General features: G+C 52.6%; 1 protein-coding gene across 7 annotated transcripts in view; it reads left to right on the top strand.

Moving 5' to 3' along the window:
- The window catches only part of LOC131131824 (neural-cadherin), a 122831-nt gene that overhangs the window by 59262 nt on the left and 39845 nt on the right, over window positions 1–23724 (top strand). For 5 of the 7 annotated variants that reach the window (XM_078793515.1, XM_078793517.1, XM_078793519.1 and 2 more), the window contains 13 exons: window positions 2400–2542; window positions 7159–7331; window positions 8810–8978; window positions 9807–9977; window positions 10043–10215; window positions 12303–12470; window positions 14805–15054; window positions 16625–16752; window positions 16823–17009; window positions 18383–18526; window positions 21649–21769; window positions 22052–22214; window positions 22946–23617. In XM_078793515.1, the coding sequence (XP_078649641.1) occupies window positions 2400–2542; window positions 7159–7331; window positions 8810–8978; window positions 9807–9977; window positions 10043–10215; window positions 12303–12470; window positions 14805–15054; window positions 16625–16752; window positions 16823–17009; window positions 18383–18526; window positions 21649–21769; window positions 22052–22214; window positions 22946–23617 (2662 nt within the window). The remainder of the gene's footprint in view (window positions 1–2399; window positions 2543–7158; window positions 7332–8809; window positions 8979–9806; window positions 9978–10042; window positions 10216–12302; window positions 12471–14804; window positions 15055–16624; window positions 16753–16822; window positions 17010–18382; window positions 18527–21648; window positions 21770–22051; window positions 22215–22945; window positions 23618–23724) is intronic. The other 2 variants (XM_078793511.1, XM_078793514.1) reach the window with 2 other exon arrangements.

Genomic DNA, 23724 nt, shown 5'->3' on the forward strand with positions numbered 1-23724 from the left:
GGCTGTTATTCCAGCCTTGGTGATGGCAGGTTATGAAATCCAGCACTTTGGCTGCCTTCTCACCTGCTGTTGAGTGACAGGACGCCACTTTCCTCCTCCGTGGGCCGTCACCTGGCCATCAGCCATCATGGCTGCTTTGCTGTTGCCATGGAAACCCCACGGCTTCTCCTCCTCCTCGTTCCTCTTGATTCCATGCATGCTGAAGAATGACTTGATGCTGGCTTTGGTGTGGGGGGGTGATGCTCTTGTTACTGCCGTCTACGCTGGACGGTCCAAGCGGGGGGGGGGGCACACCTGCCGTCATTATTAGCATTAGCAACTACAACCGCATTGGTACTTTTATACACAAAGTAGGATTCACTATTCATTTCACATGGCATATTATTCTGCTTATGGCATAGAAAACATATTTACCGCCTGCTTTTTAACATGATTAGAGCTCTCTAGACATGAGATAGCACCCCTATAGTCGCCTTTACACACCTGTTAGTCAATATACTAGATATAGTTAGAGGAAAATAACACCTATAAGGCATAGAAACATATTTACCACCTTATAAATATGTTTTTTTAACATTAGAGCCCTCTAGACATGACATAGCACCCCTATAGTCACCTTTACACACCTGTTAGTCAATATACTAGATATAGTTAGAGGAAAATAACACCTATAAGACATAAAAACATATTTACCACCTTGTAAATATGCTTTTTAACATTAGAGCCCTCTAGACATGACATAGCACCCCTATAGTCACCTTTACACACCTGTTAGTCAATATACTAGATATAGTTAGAGGAAAATAACACCTATAAGACATAAAAACATATTTACCACCTTGTAAATATGCTTTTTAACATGATTAGAGCCCTCTAGACATGAAATAGCACCCCTATAGTCACTCCTGTTTGTCAATATACTAGATATAGTTAGAGGAAAATAACACCTATAAGACATTAGAAACATATCTACCATTTTGTAAATATGCTTTTTAACATGATTAGAGCTCTCTAGACATGAAATAGCACCCCTATAGTCACCTTTACACTCCTGTTTGCCAATATACTAGATATAGTTAGAGGAAAATAACACCTATAAGACATTAGAAACATATCTACCATTTTGTAAATATGCTTTTTAACATTAGAGCGCTATAGACATGAAATAACAGCCCTATAGTCACCTTTACACTCCTGTTAGTCAATATACTAGACCCAATGGATAATTAGAAGATGTAGAAGATTCCTCCTGCTAGCATACTCAGCCTCGCGTTTCATAGCTAATTATGTATTGTCTTACTGATTACGTATACAAAATCCCGGATGGGGGGGTCGTATAGGGGGGTCGGATAGGGTCCAACGTACACGAGCACACGTATGAACGCCATCCCGTCACTGTGGTCACGAACCTGCGGGGTGGGGTTCCATTCCCAGTCCTTGAAGGCCACGCCATTCTCAGCAGAAGGCAACACGGGGGGGGGTCTCACTCCACACCAGCAGCTTGTTGGTGATTAATGAATCACTGCGTGGGGGGGGGGGGCGGCCTAGATGAATAGTGCAATCAGTGACCCCCACCTCCGCCGAATCAACTTCAACACGCTAGCAGGCTAACCTCCTCGCTTTCCTGCATTTGTAAAAAGCAAATCAACTCAATAATTAAATTGGCTAATTAATTTTGGCAGGACGACTCAGGCCTGGGGGAGGCGGACCCCCCCCATATAAAAACAGTCACGTGAAAAGAAGGTTAAAAAGTAATTAGGGTGTGCTGGCGTATGAAGTGCTTTTCATTTGATTGCAACATCGATCAGGACATGAAAGACGTGCCACCTCCTGAAATGCCATGGGGGGGCGACACCCCCCAGCCCCCCCACCACGCCACATCTGCATGTTTGCCTTTGTGATCCCCAACACACAGCCAGGCCCGGACGGCTCCAGGACGCCCCTTCATCTCCACTAATCAAACCGTGACGCCTCCTAATTGGCGCTCTTTGCGTCCTCGGAAGGATGGCTGCACGTCGCCGGCAAAGCGACAGATCAACGCGCCCGTCAACGCCTGTCTGACGCTCACAAACGGCATTCCAGGCGTCCGCGACAACCTTGTCGAGAGCATCCCTGGGGAAAACGCTGGGAAGTGTCAGACGTTGAAACATGCAAGTCCCGCCATGATGGAGGAACCTCCACAAGCAGAAACGCCACGTGGGCACGGGGTCACGGGGTCACGGGGTCACGCCCACTCATGACATCGGAACATTTCCACTTCCTCCCAGCGTTTCAAGCCGCTTCTAGGCGGCCATTTGTCATCCAACGAGGTGCTGCAGTGTCAGGATCGGAATGGGCACCTCAATTCCAGCATCTGGTCCAAACGGATTCTAACGTGTCGTCATATGCCGTTCTTTCAGCTATCGGACGTTCGTCTCCGAGGACGCCGGTCCAAACACGCTGGTGGCCACCGTGCTGGCAAAGGATCCGGACGGAGACGGGATCACCTACCGGATCACGTCAGGAAACGAGGAGGGCAACTTTGTCATCGATAGTCAGAAAGGTAAGAAAAACCTGCTTTGACTTTTAGCCAGCGATGTGCCGACTGCAGGCCCGTCTTTATTTGGCAACTCTTCATTCACGAGATACGGAATTGGATACGGAATTGGATATGGAATTGGACATTACACATTGACTTGTTCACATAGTTTAGCATATATTGACCTGCGTTTGGCATCCTCTATCGACAACACGGATCAAAGTTCTCCCGATCCTTCTGGTTTTTTTGTGTGACCCTCCTGGAAAACGTTTGGACACCCTTATTGTGCCTCACGGAGCACAGATTGGGAATGTCCTAATCCTGGCTAGACGATGCAGCTAGCTTCCTAACACAAGAGGCTGTCGCTGTTCCGCCATGTTTATTGGGGGAAAGGGCGGGGCAGTGTGTGGGTGGGCGTGTCCCCGGGCGGACCCACATGTCTGATGGGGGTGAGCGCTGGTATGACGGCCCCTCGGTGAGCCGCCTACTTCCTCTTGAAAGGGATTTGATCATCTCCGTGATGCAAGACCAGCACGTCCAACTCGCCCTCGCCATCGCTCTCCATCCCATCCTTTCCCGCCGCCACTGATGCTGGAGATCCACACTTCCTCTTTCTCTCTCTCTCTCTCTCTCTCTCTCGCCCACACACACGCGTGCCGTGATTCAGGGCATCGTTTGGGTGAGCCGGCGGCGCTCCCGCTGGCCGCGCTCCCGTCTTAATTTGCCAGTAACTCAGCCCAAAAATCCAGTGTGTTTGTGGCAGATTTAAGGCGGCCATTACGGCGGGGAGCGGCCATTACGGCGGGGAGCGGCCATTACGGCGGGGAGCGGCCATTACGGCGGGGAGCGGCCGGGTCAATATGATGATCAGGCCGCACTATTAGAAGCCATAAATAAGGAAGCACCTGCAGGGTCTGTTCCGTGCTCCGTGCGCTCCTGACCCGCGTCTGATCCCGGCCTTATGTAACGCCCCCGCACGGCGGACCCTGCTTCTCATGGCTGCTGCCCCGCAGGCACTGACTGTATATATTCATGTTGGGGCGGGGCCGCTATGCTAGCATAGAGCCAATAAATACATCGAATAGACACGCGTGTTTGACTGTCATGTAAGGATCCATGGGAACATGCTAATGGCGTGTTGGCGTATGTCATCATAGAACAGCCATATTTCATAGCCGTTTGTAATAAATGGATGCTAACGTTGCTGATGCTACACACACAAGTGGAAAAAGAAGCAAAGCAGTCTTGCCTTCTCATCCTCCTGCGGACGGGGATGTGCGGCTGTACCTAATCTTCTGACCACACACGTCCAGGCCAGAAGTGCACAAAGTGCCAATCAGGCTGGGTGGAGCAGCCCCCCCCCCGCTCCATAAAATACTGTCCTTGCCGGGGGGGGGGGGGGTCAAGCATCCTCCGTTAGCGTCCCGCCACTAAGGCATGCCCATATTAGCTAACAGGCCTCGTTGTGGCTCCTCTTGCCTCATAAGGGTCTGCCTCGGCTTGGATAATGAGGTACTTTTGGGTGCTGGAATGAAGGTGTCCTGGTGGGGGGGGGGGGACGCAGCTGCTGAAACTCTCCTTTTAGTTGAGAATCAGCAGCCGTGGTTGGAATACTGAAGAGGAAGAAGACGTGGGGGTCGGGGGTTGGGGGGGGGGTCAGAGGTGAATGGAAATAGATAGCGTGCACATTTCTTGAGTGCGGGGGCCAGCCAGAGGCCACGCCTCCAACAATATCCACGCTTAATAGACTTCCACTTCCTGGCGCCGTCTCCATGTCGGACTGCCGGTCGCGGTCCTGATGGGTATTGATGGATGGTTGACGGATGGCGTCTTGTCTGGAAGACGGCGTAAGATGATGGGCTGCCCGTTGACTGGAGGGTCTTCTCATTAGGTACACCAACTTACAGATGGGGGTTCTCGTCTCATCCACGGGATCTCATGATTCGTCAGGTTTTTTTTCACCATGACGGAACATGAGCAGGTGCGCCCCCCGCCCCCCCAACCCGGCAGGAAGGACGGCAGAGGAAGTGATGAGCTAACGGAAGCACAAGCCGTCACCGGGATGAGGAGAGGAAGACGTTGCTAACCTGAAACGTGAACCTATAAATATTCCTCATACGTCTCGTTTTGCTGCTCTCTGATGAGAAGATCTCAGGTCTGGAATGAAAACCAGTTTCAAAGCCTCCATGTTCCATGTCATTTATGGAACACGTTTGGTCTTTTTCCTCTTCTTGTTTTTTCTCCTCCGCTTTTAAAGACAACACGAATCAAAGTGACTGTAGCTAACGTAGCTGCCGCTAACTTGGAATCCAAGAATACATGAATGGAAACCAAATCCCCCGAAGGAGGATTTCAAAACCTTTTCAACAACTGGGCTCCGCTTGAATCCTCCTCCTCACGGGACCGGCTCCTTTGGAACGCCGCTTCCCGCCATGAAAAACATCTGCCAGGATCAAACACGTCCGGGCCCGTTTACTCTTCCTGATTGATTGGCAGACAATTAGTTGTCGTCCTCGCCGCTTCGCCCTCGTTAGCTTGCTTCTGACTAGCTGACTAGCTAGTCGCTAGCCGGCTAGTCGCTAGCGTCACTAAGGCAGCAATGCTGACATGGCGGTCATGGAGGTTAGGGAGGTTTTCCATCACGTTTCTCATCACGTATTGGCCTCTTTTGACCTGTTTTTATATGTTAGGAGGAAAGCCAAGGACGTGTGTTCATGTCTACAGACGCACGGTGGATGATGTAAACACGCCTTGAAGCGGGGGTACACGTGGGGGACGGCACGGCATGTTGGAGACCAACATCTGCATAGTGAAAAAGTCATGCTTCACTACTCACCAAAATAATGATTTAAAAACACAAAAACCCTCCTTGCTCCGCCTAATTGTATTTTGTAGCAGCTGTTGGGGGGGTACGGGCGTGTGTGTGTGTATGTGTGTGTGTATGTGTATGTGTGTGTGTGTGTGTGTGTGTGTGTGCATTCATGCATCGATGTGAGGCAATGTGTGTCTTCCTTGAGGCGAAGCGTCCTCCCCTTACACCTCTGTGGTTGCAAATTGGAGTCTCTTCCACCTTCCCTCCTTGTTTGTCTTACACCCCCCCCCCCCCACACACACACACACGCAACCTGTAAACACACACAGCAGTGCCAAGGAAGCAGCTATTGTGACAAACACCTCAAGGCTCACTCCCCCTCCATGGCAATCCTCCATCACTTGTGCAACGTATGCACGCACACACTCACATACTCACACACTCACACACACACACTCACACACTCACACACACACACAGATGACATGTGACATGAGTGCAATTGCGATGAAGAAAGTCGGCGTGAAAGAAAGAAAGAGCATCCTAATCATACATCTTGTGGCTGTAATCTTTCTCCTCACCCCCCCCCCCCCCCCCGTCTGCTAAGCAGAGATAGACGGCTGAATATTACACACGTGCACACACGCACGTGCACGCTCACATTCATATCTGCACCACGTATGATTTCAATTCCCGCTCTGGTCTGAAAACAGCAAGCAAATGAACACATGACAGCGATATCACCTGGTCGGCCCGTGAAGATAAGGACCATGTAATAAGCACTGTTCACACTTCAAGCCCACACACACACACATGCACACGCACACACGGAGCGTAAACAGAGCAGCAGCCGGGACTGAGATGAATACAAAGACAGAGTCATTGAAAGCCGAGTGGGATGCAGATGAGACGCCCACACCAGACACATCACAGCACAGACGGGAGAAATGAAGGCCGGACGCTAAGAATTCCAATCAGGCCGACTCGTCATGGACGCTGGCACTTTTTCCTTTTTTTAAGGACAAAGACTTTCATCGAGTTGTGAGACAAAGCCATTTCCTTCACACGCATTCCTAGGTGGCGCCGTTTCCCTCACACGAACGTCACGCACGTGAGGGAACTCCAAGGGAATGGCGCTGACCGTCATGGCGCCCCCTACGGCTCGCTTTGGAAATGCTTTGGAAGACATGCTAGCATTCATGTAGTACACCGATCCCTCCTTTATCACTGTTCATTGTGTCCGCACCCGACCATCACATGTCCTTCTGCATCAAGCCACCATCTTTTCCACATCATTAGAGCTCTCCATACATGAAGTAGCACCCCTATAGTCACCTTGGCCCTCCTTTTACGTAATATAGTAGACCTCATAAGAGAATGAGACATAGACAACCTGTTTACCACCTTCGAAATACACGTTTTCACATCATTAGAGCTCTCCGTACATGAAATAGCACCCCTATAGTCACCTTGACCCTCCTTTTACCTAATAAGAGAATAGCCATAAGAGACAATAAGATGTATTAGGCATATATAACCTGTTTACCACCCTGTAAATATACTGGTTAACAAGATTAGAGGCCTCTAGACATGAAATAGCACCCCTATAGTCACTCCTCTTACCCAATGTAGTAGACAATGTTCAGCCAAGCAGAGGAGTTGCACCCCAACCCTTGAGCAATAGAGCCAAGAAGACAGCGTTGTACTCGCCTCTCTATCCTGGTGGAACACGGGTGTCCAGAGGGTGGTGCGGGGGCCATCATCCAACATGGCTGATTGTGAAATAAAAGTAGAAGGCCCATGACGTGCTCCGTATGTTTGATGGCAGGTCTGATCCGCCTGCGCTCCAGCCCGCCGCCTCGCCTGCAGGGCGTGGCGTACGTCCTCAACGTGACCGCCACGGACGACAACGCCTCGGGCGGCCCGCAGGCCCTGTCGTCCAGCGCCCAGGTCATCGTGGGAGTGGACGACGTGAATAACAACAAGCCCGTCTTTGAGAAGGTGAGTCCAAGCCGCTCATCGCCGCCACGACCCCCGCCACGCCGTCCCCTTGTGTCCCACGTCAGTCCCACGTCAGTCCCACGTCAGTCCCCTCACCCTGGGCTGGCTTCGGGGGCGCCAGAGGGGGGATCGTCATGATGTCACGGAAAGCCCCTTCTCCCAGGATGACTGGTTAGATCCCAGTCCAGCTGCTGGTGTCCGTCCAGGAGGACATATTGGACGACTAAACAATCCGTGTCGGCGGTGTGGAGCTCCAGGCTGCTGCAGAAGTTGGCGGGGGATGGCGTCCAGTTTTGGGGAGCTTCCTGAACGCCACCTGTCCCGGGGACGCTGGAATTCCTGATTAATGCCGGGAGATTACTTGCGCTGCCGCCCCAATGGAGCTGTTAAGTAGCACCGTGAAATTGTTGTGCAACTTCCATAAATCAAGTCTGCACACACGCGTACACACACATATACACACACATACGCACACACATACGCACACACACACACACACACACACACACACACACACACACACACAGACAATTAGCAGTGAAAATAGAATCAAGTCCTTTTCTAAGCAGGCTTCATTAATTCCCACAATTTGGCCTGGAAAAGCAGAACAGCTTGTTGGGCTGCAAAAACATGCGAAAGTGAGAGTGAAAAATGGCCTTATGTTGGATAGCTGGATTTAAAGTGGCGTGCTTGAAATGGCGTCAGGCGGCGGCGTGCTTGAAATGGCGTCAGGCGGCGGCGTGCTTGAAATGGCGTCAGGCGGCGGCGTGCTTGAAATGGCGTCAGGCGGCGGCGTGCTTGAAATGGCGTCAGGCGGCGGCGTGCTTGAAATGGCGTCAGGCGGCGGCGTGCTTGAAATGGCGTCAGGCGGCGGCGTGCTTGAAATGGCGTCAGGCGGCGGCGTGCTTGAAATGGCGTCAGGCGGCGGCGTGCTTGAAATGGCGTCAGGCGGCGGCGTGCTTGAAATGGCGTCAGGCGGCGGCGTGCTTGAAATGGCGTCAGGCGGCGGCGTGCTTGAAATGGCGTCAGGCGGCGGCGTGCTTGAAATGGCGTCAGGCGGCGGCGTGCTTGAAATGGCGTCAGGCGGCGGCGTGCTTGAAATGGCGTCAGGCGGCGGCGTGCTTGAAATGGCGTCAGGCGGCGGCGTGCTGCTGTGAGGAGAAACACAGCAAAGCAAAATAAAAGCATTGATCACGCCGCCTGCCAGCACCTTCATGTCTCCACAAATGCAGCCAAGGCGGCGGCACAAAGCTGCCTTTTCACACTTTTGTCCACCCGGAGGGGCCTGGGGCACCTCTACCGCCCCCCCACGGCCCCCGCCCATTGCCCCCCGCCCACCGCCACATGCATGCATTTTGCCCTGTGAAAGATTTTGTCTGTGAACTCTCCTTTTCCATGAATAAAACATGGCCGCTCATGGACTATTTTTACAACACATTCTCATCTTCACCCCCCCACGCCACCCCCCCCCCCTCCAGTGTCAGCAGTACCGAGAGAAGACGTCGGTCCTGGAGAACCAGCCGGCCGGGTCCTTTGTGCTGCAGGTTCATGCCGTGGATGCTGATGAGGGCTCCAACGGGAAGGTCACGTACGGCTTCATGCACAAAGACTCCACTGTGCCCGCCTTCAGCATCCACCCCGACACAGGTGCCCCAACACACGTGCACCGCGCTAAACCTTGTACGGGGAGAGGGGAGTCTGGGTCCCCAGGACCCCGCCTGGGCGACTTGTTGATGATGGATGGATGGAGCATACAGACTCAGAAGTGGGCTCATTGGAAGTTCGGGTAGACCTTGGGTTCATCATCCGGGTCCATCAGAGTCCAGGCCCCACGGCTTTGGGGGTGGGCTCCTGGTCTCACCGTCATACGACTAAAGGTTTAGGAAATACCAAAGTCTGAATCATTTTCCAAAGATGACAGACTGGAGGGTGGCCTCGTCCACACATGGGTGGGTGGTCCTCTGTGCCCCCCCCCACCCTCCATCGTATCTTAGCGACTGCTGTTACGTTATGCCGCCCACTTGGCTGGGCCCGTCCACAAATGTACGGGTAGACCTCGGTTTCGTCTTCCAGGTCCTACGGCTTTTGGTGTGGGCTCCGCTTGACTGCCATACGAGGAGACGTAACGAAGATACTTTTCTGTAGATAAAAGGTGGACATGCTGGCAAAGGCCAAACTGCCGCCATGTTGCTTCTTTATGCCAAACGTTAGCTTCCACCGCCAGGCATTCCATGTCGGATGGAGAAAAGTTTTCTAGCTGGACAAACAAATCGATGTTCCCATCAGAGATCCGTCCTGGGGCGTCTTCACCGGCAGCCCAGATTGATTTTAGCAACTAGCATCTCCGCCGTTTGTGGAGAAGGTCAGAGGTCGCCATCACGCCAACTTGTGCCAAACGGCATCCGCATCTTCGTGCTCCGAAGTCAAACGACCGCCGCAGGACGCGTTCAAGCTGCTCTCCCGTGTCGTCCGTAGGAACCATCGTCACCGCCAGGAAGTTCGACCGCGAGCGTCAGCGGGAGTACGCCGTGACGGTGACGGCCACCGACCGAGCCGCCGACCCGCTGATCGGCATCTGCCAGCTCAACATCCTCATCCTGGACCAGAATGACAACAGTCCCAAGTTTGAGAACATCCGCTACGAGTGTAAGCCGCCCGCCCCCCAAAACTGCAGATAGGCGTGACCCAACCGCCCGTCCTCTCCTCCGCAGACTTCCTTCGCGAGGACACCATGATCGGCACCAGCTTCCTGCGAGTGGCCGCCCACGACGACGACTTCGGCACCAACGCCGCCGTCACGTATTCCATGTCTGCCGAGCAGCCCGAATACCTGCGGGTCAACCCCCTGACTGGCTGGGTCTACGTCAACCAGCCCATCTCTCAGGTACGCCCGCCCGCCGCAACCTTCGCCACTTTGGCTAACCTCACCGATACCGCGCCCGCCGCAACCTTCGCCACTTTAGCTAACCTCAGCGATACCGCGCCCGCCGCAACCTTCGCCACTTTAGCTAACCTCACCGATACCGCGCCCGCCGCCACCTTCGCCACTTTAGCTAACCTCACCGATACCGCGCCCGCCGCCACTTTAGCTAACCTCCCCGATACCACGCCCGCTCTTGCCCTCAGGCACCGTGCCTTTGGTCTACCACCTTCTTCATATCTATCATACTATCGGGGATATCAAGGTATTACTACTAGCACATGGCTACTACTAGGGAATATCATGTATTACTACTAGCACATGGCTACTACTAGGGAATATCATGTATTACTACTAGCACATGGTTACTACTAGGGAATATCATGTATTACTACTAGCACATGGTTACTACTAGGGAATATCATGTATTACTACTAGCACATGGTTACTACTAGGGAATATCATGTATTACTACTAGCACATAGTTACTACTAGGGAATATCATGTATTACTACTAGCACATAGTTACTACTAGGGAATATCATGTATTACTACTACTGTACATCCTTCCTCTTGAGCTCAGCGACCAAAGGAAAAAAGGAGCGCTTGGTGTATTTCCCTGCACGGTACGGGTCATGCCAGCTGTTGTTTCAGCAGTATACAGTACGTGTACATCAGCATCATGTATGTCATACAGTACGTGTACATCAGCATCATGTATGTCATACAGTACGTGTACATCAGCATCATGTATGTCATACAGTACGTGTACATCAGCATCATGTATGTCATACAGTACGTGTACATCAGCATCATGTATGTCATACAGTACGTGTACATCAGCATCATGTATGTCATACATGTACGGAACATGAATATATCATGTGAGGATGCCAGCGTCATCTAGCCTATACTATGGAGGAACTGCTCGAGGCAGAAAGTCATACCCCATCACCCCCCCCCCCTTTCCTTTCCACCTCCTCATGCACTCCAAAATGATTATTGAGCTTAAGAAATACTTGGCATATATATATATATATATATATATATATATATATATATATAATAAATACTTGTCATATATATCACGGCCTTTCACACGTACAGCAGCCTCGATCCAATTATTGCCTGCTTCCAATTAAAGGGATTGCTTGCTGCCAGCTCATGATTACTTTTTTTCCAAGCTAAAAATACAAAAATACAGGAACTCCACCGCCGCCACCAGCGGGGAGCGAGCGGCATGGCGCCGCCGCCGCTCCTAATCAACATACGTGCTGGAGCCCATCACAGGAAGAAATCTAAAAAGTATTGTAAAATGTTGAGCGGATGTGATATTGATAAACGCCATCACATTAAAAATATCCATAATCATTTACAAAAATGCTCCAATGAGGTGAGATTACCCGTGCGGTGCGGGTGAGCAAATCAAGCGCTCCTTTTGTTTCCTCCCTGAGCTAGCTTGCAAACAAACATTGACTTTTCACATGCTAGCAGCGATTGCTCCGTTGGGGGGAGGGGGGGGCACGTGGCGTCACAGCGGCTGCTCGGGTCATGTGCCCGAGTACAGCACACCCTGCTGGCCCCGCCAAGGTGCCCTCCCCCCCATTCTCTGCTTCTCCTGCTGGTGGTGAAGCGCTGGACGTCATGTCACTTTGCAAGACTCGTGGCAACGCTCAGACTTCGGTTTGTGCAGCCGGGTGAACATTCCTGGGGGAGATAAAAAAGTGGTCTTTGTGTGCTGTCATCACGACTTGCGTCCACCGAGACTGTTTGGTTGAGTTTGACCTTCAGCAGGCAGACGCCAGCCTCGCCGTCTGAAGTCTGCTCCCAAATGATGGCGGTAATGAACATTTAATGGAGCGGAATGTCCTGCATGCTAAAACAACAAGCGCTCGTCTTAATTGGGCCAAAGGCCTTGAAACGCAAGCTAGCTGTTGTTGCCGTGGGTGAGGACGTTGCGTCACCCCATTGCTGGGTTCCGTGCGGCGTCTGGTGCGCTCGGGTCGGACTTTTTACTGACTCGGCTCCTTGCCGTCTTTCTTTGGCCTCAGAGGACCTACATCACGCGGGACATCGTGGCCACGGACGGAGGGAACCGCAGCAGCTCCGTGGAGTTGGCCGTCACCATCACCAACGTGAAGAACCAGCCCCCCCAGTGGGAGAAGGACAGCTACAGCGTGGTCATCCCTGAGAACACCATCAGAGACACGCCCGTCGTGGTACGTCCCGCACGCTCACCCAAACCTGCCCCCGCCTCCCGTTTCTTCTTGGTCGTCCTGGACCAAGCGCCCCCCCGGAAGCATTTCCTGGGACCATTGTCAGGTTTGACTAAAGCTGTGACCCGTTTCTGACAATACGAGGATTCATCCCAAACCTTTCAGCCCCAAATCCTGGACTGCAAAGCCGCTAAGTGACAGATGCTCGTGGCCCCGCCTCCACCCACCCAGACAAAGATAGTGTATGACTGACAAAAGGGCTCACTCCGTTCATGCCGTTGTTCTATGGAGGACAGCTTGAGCAACGACTGTTGGAGGAACTTGCATGGCAACATCTTCATGGTCGTATTTTGGCTTTTGGAGTGGGGGTCATGGGGGCCAAATGACCCCCATGACCCCCATCATCATACGATGTCTGCTCAGGTTCCTAATCATCATGATTGGTTTGCATGGAGTAGCAAGAAAAAGGCAGACGCTCCCTGAAGCCAAACCTGATCAAGCGTTATCGCTGCAGGTGTTTGCTAGCGGCGCTCTTTGATTATTCATTGATGTTCTCGTTACGACGCGCCGACGACACCGGCGTGTCTCCAAAGCGATGGAGTCCATAAAAGCTGCTGATGTGGTATTTGCGAGCAGGGATGGAAACGGCGGCCGGGCATCGCTCACGTGAGCGTTGCGCTAGAGAGCCCGTGGCCCCCGCCGCGCCGCGCGTTAATTGAGATGGCAGTTCAGAGTCGGGCTGACGGCGAGGCGAAGCGGCGATGGCTCTCAGCGGGTCGTAAGAGCTCCACTGTGGAAAGTTGAGGTTTTTACGGCTTTAATCGGGCGTGTTTGCCAGGCCCGCACGACCGCCATGGCGCCTCATTACCGCAGCCGCCGTGCCCGGCAGGTTGACTGGCTACAGCGAGGTCACCCGTGTCAGGGCCAAGATGGCCTTTTTGCCTTAATTGGGAGCCGATGGCGTCAGCTTTGCATGGCTTCAACTTAATTAGTGAAGGGGGGGGCGTGCCGCCCAACGCCGTCTCCATCCCGCAGGATCTCAACCCGCCTTGAGATTTACAGCCTTAATATTTGACTTTACATTATTGCCTGCTATAAAACACTGCATGATCGCGTCTCGCTAAGTAGAAGGCCCCGCGGGGGCCAGCAGGCCCTGGAGGCGGGATAGATTAAAAGATTTCATCTCCACGACGACGTACAATTGAAAGCTAACGTGACGCAGATTAGTAACCCCTCTAATGGGACCTGTCACACCCACGCTTGCCTCCGCAGAAGGACAGGAGGGGGCTGCGGCCACCCCCGCCACACCGTCAATACCATCCCTTCATTATCCATCATCCATTCATCCATCCATCCACCCATTCATCCATCATCCATTCATTATCCATTCATCCATCCATTCATTATCCATTCATTATCCATTTATCCATCCATTCATCCATTCATCCATTAATCCATTCATCCATCCATCCATTTATCCATTCATCCATCCATCCATCATCCATTCATCCATCCATTCATCCATTCATCCATCCATCATCCATCCATTCATTATCCATTCATTATCCATTTATCCATCCATTCATCCATTCATCCATCCATCCATTTATCCATTCATCCATCCATCCATCATCCATTCATCCATCCATCCATCCATCCATTCATTATCCATTCATCCATCATCCATCCATCATCCATCATCCATCCATCATCCATTCATCCATCCATCCATCCATCCATCATCCATCCATCCATCCATCCATCATCCATTCATCCATCCATTCATCCATTCATCCATCCATCCATCCATCCATCCATCCATCCATCCATCCATCCATTATCCATTCATCCATCATCCATCCATCATCCATCCATCATCCATCCATCCATCCATCCATCCATCCACCATCCACCATCCATCCATCCATCCACCCATTCATTATCCATTCATTCATCCATCCAAGATCCATCCACCCATCCATCCATTCATCCATTCATCCATCCATCCACCCATTCATCCATCCATCCAAGATCCATCCACCCATCCATCCATCCATCCAAGATCCATCCATCCAACCATTCATCCACCCATCATCCATCCATCCATCCATCATCCATTCATCCATCCATCCACCCATTCATCCATCCATCCAAGATCCATCCACCCATCCATCCATCCATCATCCATCCATCCATCATCCATCCATCCATCATCCATCCATCCATCCATCCATCCATCCATCCAACCATTCATCCACCCATCATCCATCCATCCAATGTATTAATGTATCTATGCCCCCCCCTTCTAAAATGGATGTTGTATGTTTCTCTATCCAGACCATCAAAGCCACATCCCCGCTGGGCGACCCCAGGGTGACCTACAATCTGGAGGACGGCATGGTCCCCGAGACCAACATGCCTGTCCGCTTCTACCTGACCCCCAACCGGGAAGACGGCTCCGCCTCCATCTTGGTAGCGGAGCCCCTGGACTACGAGACCACCCAAAACTTTATGCTCCGGGTCCGAGCGCAGAACGTGGCTGCCGTCCCGTTGGCTGCTTTCACCACGGTCTTCGTCAACGTCACAGGTGGGTGGCCGCATGACGGGGACGTTTGTCACCGGGGACGCCGTCTTTTTGTCTCCCAGGTCTTTCCCAAGGGGTCCGGTAGCCTCAACGAACCCAAGCAGGATCTTCAAACGGAGCCAGGCACTTCTTCCGAGGCACGGTTCCACCCTTACTAAAAATACTGGAGTAGTAATAGTAATAGTAGTAGTAATAGTAATAGTAATAGTAGTAGTAATAGTAGTAGTAATGCTCTCTGCGTCTTTGTTTTAATTTTCGCCGTGCAGGAAAAGAGGTTTTTAAGGTTTTCCTGGTTTATGTCGCTCCCTCCATCACTGCCGGTGACCTTCCATCTTGGAATAAATTAGCCATCCGCACACACGTGCACGTGTGTCCAATCTCCTTTTAACTAGCGTGCACGCTCCGGCACACGCACGCCGCCGTGTTCCGCTCATCCCAAATGGTCTTCATCCGGTAAGAAATAATTCACTTGTCAGACGTTTTCACCTGACCCCTGACCCCTGACGTCTGGCGCTGTCCTCCTCCAAGAAGGGGTTTATTATTAGCCTCATCCAGTCACTTGGAGACCAACATGCTCACGAGCTCGCGGCCCCCCCAGGCCCCCTCTTATGGGACATCATGTGGCCCACCAGGCAATACATCCCATCGTCAAATAGCATTGGATGCCGTTTTATACCGGATCCAGGGGGGTTTAGAGTCAGGAGGCCGTTCCTCAGCCAGGCCCGTCCCGGTCTCACCGTGGTTGCCAGCATGGTCACCAAAGTCCAGCAGCAGACCGAGGTGGTCTCCAGCGGGGACAGAGCGGCCCACGTGTCCTTAGAGACCACCATAGGTTTCACCCTGCGTGATCAGTCAGGCGGTCCAGGCTGGTCCCGCAGCATCTTCCCACGCCTCCGCGAGCGGCCATCTTGTCTTTTTGATTGTCTTCAGCAAGAAAGAAAGACGATGTCTTTGCCTCGACATTTCCATGTCGTATTAGTCGCCCTGTGCGGACGCGCTCCGTCGTATTTGTACTTTCCTCTTCTTCTCCCCGACCTTCAAAGTCGAGTAAATGAAATAAATAATAGAAAGCCTGCTAACGTTTCTTTTGTCCAACGAAGGCGCTCGACAGCCGAGTGAAATCACCAAAGACCTGCAGGACAAAAACTGCCAGACTTGTAGCCAAAGTCCAAAGTTTCACTTTGGAAAGGAGAACTTGTGCTCGGAAGGCATCTCCAAAAGTACAATCGTCAGGAAGTAAAGGTCAACGTGTGCGTCTAACGTTACTTTTCAATTATTCTCTTCATTTTCGTGAAAACCAACAAAAGCCGTCGTTGTCATTAAAGGTCAGCGTCCATTAGAGAAGATCAAAATGGCTTCTTATGTTTTGGGGAGGCTGCTAGCTCATCCATCAACTTCCTGTCCTTAGCTGGCTCTGCTACGCCATCTTCAACGTAGACAACGTGTGACTTTATTCTACACATGTACTACACATGTACTACACATGTACTACATGTGCTGTACTACATGTGCTGTACTACATACAGTACAGCTCAGCAGTCACCAAGCTATTACCCCCCCCCCCCCCCCCCAGATGTGAATGACAACGTCCCGTTCTTCACGTCGTCCATCTACGAGGCCTTGGTCACCGAGGGCGCCCAGTCGGGAACGTTGGTGTTCCAGGTGTCGGCCAACGACCTGGACCTGGGCCTGAATGGGAAGGTGAGTCTGACGCTCCACACTAAGGTAGGGTGGGGGGGCGTGTCTGACGATGTGTGATGGCGTCTTCCAGATCTCCTATTCCCTGCTGGAAGACCGCAGCGGGGACCACCAGTACTTCCGCATCGAACCGGAGTTGGGATTCATCTACACGCAGAGCGTTTTCGACCGCGAAACCAAAAGCTCGTACCTGCTGGAGGTCCAGTCCGTGGACGGCTGGGAGTCGGCCAGGCCCGGCAAACACGGACAACCCAACTCTGGTAAGAAGCCAAAGCTACTGCTAGGCTGCTACGGAATGCTACGGAATGCTATGGAATGCTATACATGCTGGTCCGTGCGGTTGCCGGTTATGACCAACTTTCCGTGTGGACTTGAACAGAAACATCAGCGTTCCTGTGGGCGTGGCCACCAAACTAGCAACCCTAGCAGACGCAGTAGGCAACAATCTGGCAGTGAAGCACCAGGAGGGGCCCTGGGGGGAGTACGGGCTCGCCTCTGTTGGGAGTCGAGTGGGACCAAAGCGGGCGGGGGCTGTGGTGGGCGTCGTCCGGGGGCGGGGCGGGGGTGGTATGTCCACGAGCAAGAATACGGGCACCGCAAACAGAGGATGAGCAGCAACCATCTCTCCATCTTGGGCGGATGTTGGGATGCCGGTCATTCGAGGCTCCTCTGCCTCGCGTGGCGACAGATGAAGCACATACGCGCCCGGACGCCGCCGTGGAGGACAGCAGATGCTCCGGCAGATGGATGCTGGAGGAGAGGCGTTGGAGGAATGCGAGGACGGAGGAGAATATGCTTCTCATAAACGGATTACTGACAGTCAGCAGATCTCGTGTTGGTTCTTCTCATCACAGCGCCGTGAACGTCCAGCACGTAGAAGAAGAAATGATGATGCAATCACACACGCTGGAAAACACGACGTGTTTGATGAGCTCATTTTCATTTCCATGTCTCCAAGCCTGGGCTGCCGAGTCCCGCCCCCCGGGAAGTCCCGCCCCCCCAAAGCAGGTGGTGGACATCAGATGATGGAACCTACCACCAAACGTCTGGAGCTGCTTGTCAACGTCATTGGACTCCCCCACATTCCACTTCACCACCCCTCCAACCGCCCACCTTCACCTCTCAGCCTCAGAAGGGGTGTGGCTGCCCCACCCGGCTAACCCGGGGGGGCGTCCGTCCCCTTTCCCGCCCTCCGACACGAGGCGAGCGCCTGCGATTGACGGCGTTGTTGCCGACTTGGTTTGCCGCCTGCCGCCACCTCCTCCGCCGCGGCTTAAATAATTGATCCACTTCTTGCAGCGTGGAGTACAAATGCTGCTGCTGCTCGCTGCTATCAAAAGCGCGGCGGTTGCGGGGCCCCCCCTGGGACGCTTTGTGCTGCGGGGGTTTTCATGTAGCGAGGAAGGAAGTAACAGCAGAGCTTAATGGCAGAAGAGACGCGAGACGCTCGTCTGCCTCCATGTTTTCCTCAACAGACGAGTCAAGGTTATTTTGGTCGGTGTCGGCGTGGGTGAATGCAGTTTGACTTTCTTCTTCAAGATGGCGCCACCGGCGTTGACAGAATCGGCACAGCACGCTGAGAATAGCAACCATCTGACTCTTTCTTGTGTTGTCTCCTACTTCCTGTTCGCAGACACGGCCTACGTGCGCGTCTTCATCAGCGACGTCAACGACAACAAGCCGGCTTTCGCTCAGACGACGTACGAGGTGGACGTGGACGAAGACGCCGACGTGGGCTTCGCCGTCCTCACCGTCAGTGCCAACGATGGCGACGAAGGTGCGTGTCCACGTGGGTGCCGTGTCTCCATCATCCATCCATCTTCTATGTCGCTCATCCTCGCTAGGGGAATGAAAAACTCCATACTTTGTTTAGCCGGATGCTTGGATCTGGGCTGGTCCTGGTCCTGGTCCTGGTCCTGGTCCTGGTCCTGGTCCTGGTCCTGGTCCTGGTCCTGGTCCTGGTCCAGTATGGATGACTAAGTGAAGTGTTGTACAAGGTGTAAAGAAAGGTGAAGACTTTGTTTGTGGTCCCAGCGAGGGAGTGTTGTTCCAAATACTGCGGTATTCCTTGGGCAGCAGCGCCAGGCAGGAGGATGAGGGATGGAATCGTTAAGTGTATTCCAGTGTGAACGACTTCAATATCCAATGACCTTTTCCCTTCACCTATCTCTAATAAAGGACTAATTAAGGGGCCTCGTTAAGTCAGGAGAGATTTGAAGGCATCCTTAGCGCCTCTGCTTGGTGGCCAAACACGCGGATGGGATAAAATGGGATAAAATGGGATGGGATGAGACGGAATGGGATGGAATGGCTGCAGGCAAATGTCATGTTATGAAATAAGAGACAGGAACGTTATTCCGTGCAGGATGGAACGCTGCGTGCGTGGTCGTCCTGAAGGTGGAATTATGAAAAGAAGACATCTCCAATCATCTCTTTTACTCCTCAAACGGCCCCTGAGCTCCTCGCTTGCCAAATGTTGCTGCCAGCTGGGTGCAAATGTTCATCTGCTCCTCCTGCTCCTCCTCCAGCGTACCGTTGGAGCTGCTGACCATCTTGGAAGCTAGCACGCTTCATTAGCTCCCCTTTCCTCACGTGCACGCCAGCGCCCTCTTCCATGGTATTCCTTCCCTTCGCTGCTGATGCTGATGCTGATGCTGATGCTGATGCTGATGCTGATGCTGATGCTGATGCTGATACTGATACCACTACTGCACTCCCTTTTTGTGTGTTGGCCAAAAGCAGGAGTCCATGATGTGAGTAAAGAAGCCAGTATTCCTAAATGCCAGCACCAATCAATACTCCTCCTTGTATCCTCACTTCCACCTTCAATACGTCCTAATGATCTACCTGCAGAACACAACACTCAGCCTGGACCACCTCACAGTACCCCAGGGGACCAGGACCAGTACTTCAAAACCCTGTGTATTCATCCTGTACTACTCCCAGACATAGTGTATTCATCCTGTACTACTTCCATCGTCATAAAAGGAATCCAACTGGGAGAAAAAAAAGATTCCGGCATGTTTGTTTGAGCTGCTGTGTATCCCGTGGTGCTTCCATCCTTTGGGTCTCAGCCCCTCCAGGAATGTTGAAGCCATGGAGGAATCAGGAATAAGGAATAAGGAACCAGGAACCAGGGAAGGAAAACAGGCCGCTGCTGTGCGTATTCCCTCACGCCTCGTTTAGAAAGCCAACTCCTACAAAACCAGGCGGCTTAGGGAAGCTCGCCACTTCCGCTGGGATGCTCCTAGGAAGCTCGCCACTTCCGCTGGGATGCTCCTAGGAAGCTCGCCACTTCCGCTGGGATGCTCCTAGGAAGCTCGCCACTTCCGCTGGGATGCTCCTAGGAAGCTGACATTACTTTACTTTCTAATAGCATGCAGGGAGACCCTGAGCTTGATTAGCACACATGCTAATCTAATGGAATTATTCAATCAGCCTGGAATATAAATGTGTGTGTGTGTGTGTGTGTGTGCGCATGTGTGTGTACGTGTGAATGATTCACTGGTGTTGGAATGGGAAGGGTCTTTCATGGCCGAGGCGTCCATTCTCAGGGAAATTCACATGGCAAACATTTGCCCTTTTGTGGCAGACTTGACCCTCAGATGTACGCAAACTCCCTGCAGGTGTTTTTCCCTTCAGTCCAGGCTGTGTGAAGCATTTTATACCAAATACAAAAAGCGTTTTTGAAGGTAAACATGTTGCCATGTTAGCATAAAAGGATAAGTGAAGGACGCGCAGGAGAAATAAATACTTTCCTTTTGTGAGCACGGACACAACCTTATTCATCTCCTACAAAAAGCTACGTTGGAGTGAAAAGCAACAAAAGCTGGTGAGGACGCCCACTTGGCCCCCTGCTTGTGTGGCGGCGGGTGGGCCGGATAAGCAGGAGTAGCGGGAATCTCGTGGTGGGATCTGATTGGACAAGCTGGGGATGAGCAGCGGGAGAGAGCAGCTTCAGTGCCTGTTTGCGATGTCCTGGTTCTGTCAGGTAGACCAGGGTTGGTCACCCAGGTTCTCCCGCTTGGAGAACCTGGGTGACCAACCCGCTTGGAGAACCTGGGTGACCAACCCGCTTGGAGAACCTGGGTGACCAACCCGCTTGGAGAACCTGGGTGACCAACCCGCTTGGAGAACCTGGGTGACCAACCCGCTTGGAGAACCTGGGTGACCAACCCGCTTGGAGAACCTGGTTGACCAACCCGCTTGGAGAACCTGGTTGACCAACCCGCTTGGAGAACCTGGTTGACCAACCCGCTTGGGAAACCTGGGTGACCAACCCGCTTGGAGAACCTGGTTGACCAACCCGCTTGGAGAACCTGGTTGACCAACCCGCTTGGGGAACCTGGTTGACCAACCCGCTTGGGGAACCTGGTTGACCAACCCGCTTGGGGAACCTGGGTGACCAACCCGCTTGGAGAACCTGGTTGATATTTTCCCGCTCTAGAAGCTGTTTCCAAAAACAGCACAGCAGGTCACCCAGAGGCCCCCTGGGGTGGATGCAAGGCCCCCACCTCGTTGACCTTTGCCAGACAGCATGTTTCATTCATTGGTCGTCGACCACAACTTCTTGTCTTGTTTGTTTCTAGCGGCTCCTGCTAATACTTTAATATCTCCTGTACATATTTAGTTGCATTTTTCACAACTGGCCCCCGGGGGCTCCTTGGCCAAGCCTTCCCTGAAGCCCCCGCAGAGCGTTTTGTCTGCAGTCAGCAGAAAGCTGAAGTTTCCATGGATTCCTCATCCTGAGATGCTCCTCACAGGCCAGCTGGCATCGAACCCTGGCATCTGATTAGCCCCCCCCCCAGCTGTCCAGCTTTGAACGAGACTGACCTCGAGACTGACCTTTCAACTCCATGACGGTTGACTGATCTAACGTTTCTGTCCTCATCCTGGCAGGTGGGAACGCCAAGCTGCGGTACCAGATCACGTCTGGCAACACGGGAGGGGTGTTTGACGTGGAACCGGAGGTGGGGACCATCTTTGTGGCCCAGCCTCTGGACTACGAGCGGAACAAAAGGCAAGGGTGTCTTCCAGTTCCAGTTCCAGTCCTTCTTTCTTTCTTACGTCACCCGAGTACTTTGGAGCAAAGCTAACGTACAACGTCATGCTAACAACATCATGCTAGCTATGGTTCCATGCACCCAAGGTCATCCAAGTAGCCAAGTCATTGAATTTGTGTGGTCATGTGAATTTTGTGGGACCAAATCAGAACACGTTAGTTGAACACGATAAGAACATCAAGCTAGCACACACACCAAGTCCTGTTGCCCCGCTAAAGTCCCAAGTCTCGGTCCTCCAGGTACAAACTCCACGTCCTCGCCTCGGATGGCAAGTGGGAGGACTACACCACCGTGTCGGTTAACGTGGTCAACAAGAACGACGAGGCGCCCGTGTTCACCGTCAACGAGTACTACGGCAGCGTGACAGAAGAACTGGACGGTTCTCCGGTGTTTGTTCTGCAGGTAGACCAACATCCTTCTTGCTGACACATGAGCTTTGCTTTTAGGAACCTTGGACCACATACTTATTTACTTGGTGCTGTTGTTAGCATGTTAGCATCTTAATGTATGCAAATACATACATTCTAACATGCTAACTGTTAGCATTTTAGCTCTTTTACACGTGTCCACATGCAGGTACATGGCATGATGTAGGGATACTATAGAACTGCCTTGGCACTTGTGGTAATTAATGCTATCCATTAGCATGCTAACATGCTAACTCTTAGCATTTTAGCTCTTTTACACATGTGCACATGCACGTACATGGCATGATGTAGGGACACTATAGAACTGCCTTGGCACTTGTGGTAATTAATGCTATCCATTAGCATGCTAACATGCTAACTCTTAGCATTTTAGCTCTTTTACACGTGTCCACATGCACGTACATGGCATGATGTAGGGATACTATAGAACTGCCTTGGCACTTGTGGTAATTAATGCTATCCATTAGCATGCTAACATGCTAACTCTTAGCATTTTAGCTCTTTTACACGTGTGCACATGCAGGTAAATGGCATGATGTAGGAACACGATGGAACTTTTGGTACTTAATGCTATCTTGCTCAGTGGTGGCATGCTAGCTGTTAGCATGTGGTGGCGCCCCGTGAAGCCTGCCTAGCAACAAGTGACGAACACGTGATGTAAAGCCAAACGTGACATCGGGGTCTTCCCCCTCCTCCGTGGCGCAGGTGACAGCGACTGACCCCGACAAAGACGCCGACCAGGAAGCGTTGCGCTACTCCCTCCACGGCCAGGGCGCCGACAGCGAGTTCATCATTGACGAGGTGACGGGAAAGATCTACGCCCAGCGGACCCTCGACCGCGAGGAGCGCGCCGTCTGGCGTTTCGTGGTGCTGGCCACGGACGAGGGCGGCGAAGGCCTGACGGGCTTCACCGACGTCATCATCAACGTGTGGGACATCAACGACAACGCGCCCGTCTTCAGCTGCGCCCCCAGCTGTCACGGCGACGTGGCTGAGAACTCGGCGGCGGGCACGTCGGTGATGGAGATGACGGCCACCGACCTGGACGACGCGGCCGTGGGCCAGAACGCCGTCCTCTCCTACAGGATCGTGGGCACTTTGGACGCCGGCGACGCCGGCGATGTCGGCGCGGTCCCCACCTTCTCCGAGATGTTTGCCATCAGCCCCGCCACAGGCACCCTCACGGTGGCCATGAACGGCCTGGACCGCGAGGAGGCGGAGTCCTACCTCCTGGTGGTGGAGGCCAGAGATGGCGGCGGGATGGCGGGCACGGCCACCGTCACCATTCTGATCAAAGATGTCAACGACCACGCCCCCAGGTTCACGGACCGCTCCTGTGCCGCCAGGATCTCGGAGAATGCCGAGCCCAACGCCGAGGTGAGCCGGAACAGAAACACACAGAAAGCCAAAGAAAAAGCAAACCGCTGCCGTCACGCAAATGTATTTCCTGTTTTGGTTTTAGGAGGAAAAGCAAGGAAAATATT

This window comes from Doryrhamphus excisus, linkage group LG1, assembly GCF_037039965.1.
Source record: "Doryrhamphus excisus strain RoL-2023G ecotype Guam linkage group LG1, RoL_Dexc_Guam_v1.1, whole genome shotgun sequence".
Lineage (NCBI taxonomy): Eukaryota > Metazoa > Chordata > Actinopteri > Syngnathiformes > Syngnathidae > Doryrhamphus > Doryrhamphus excisus.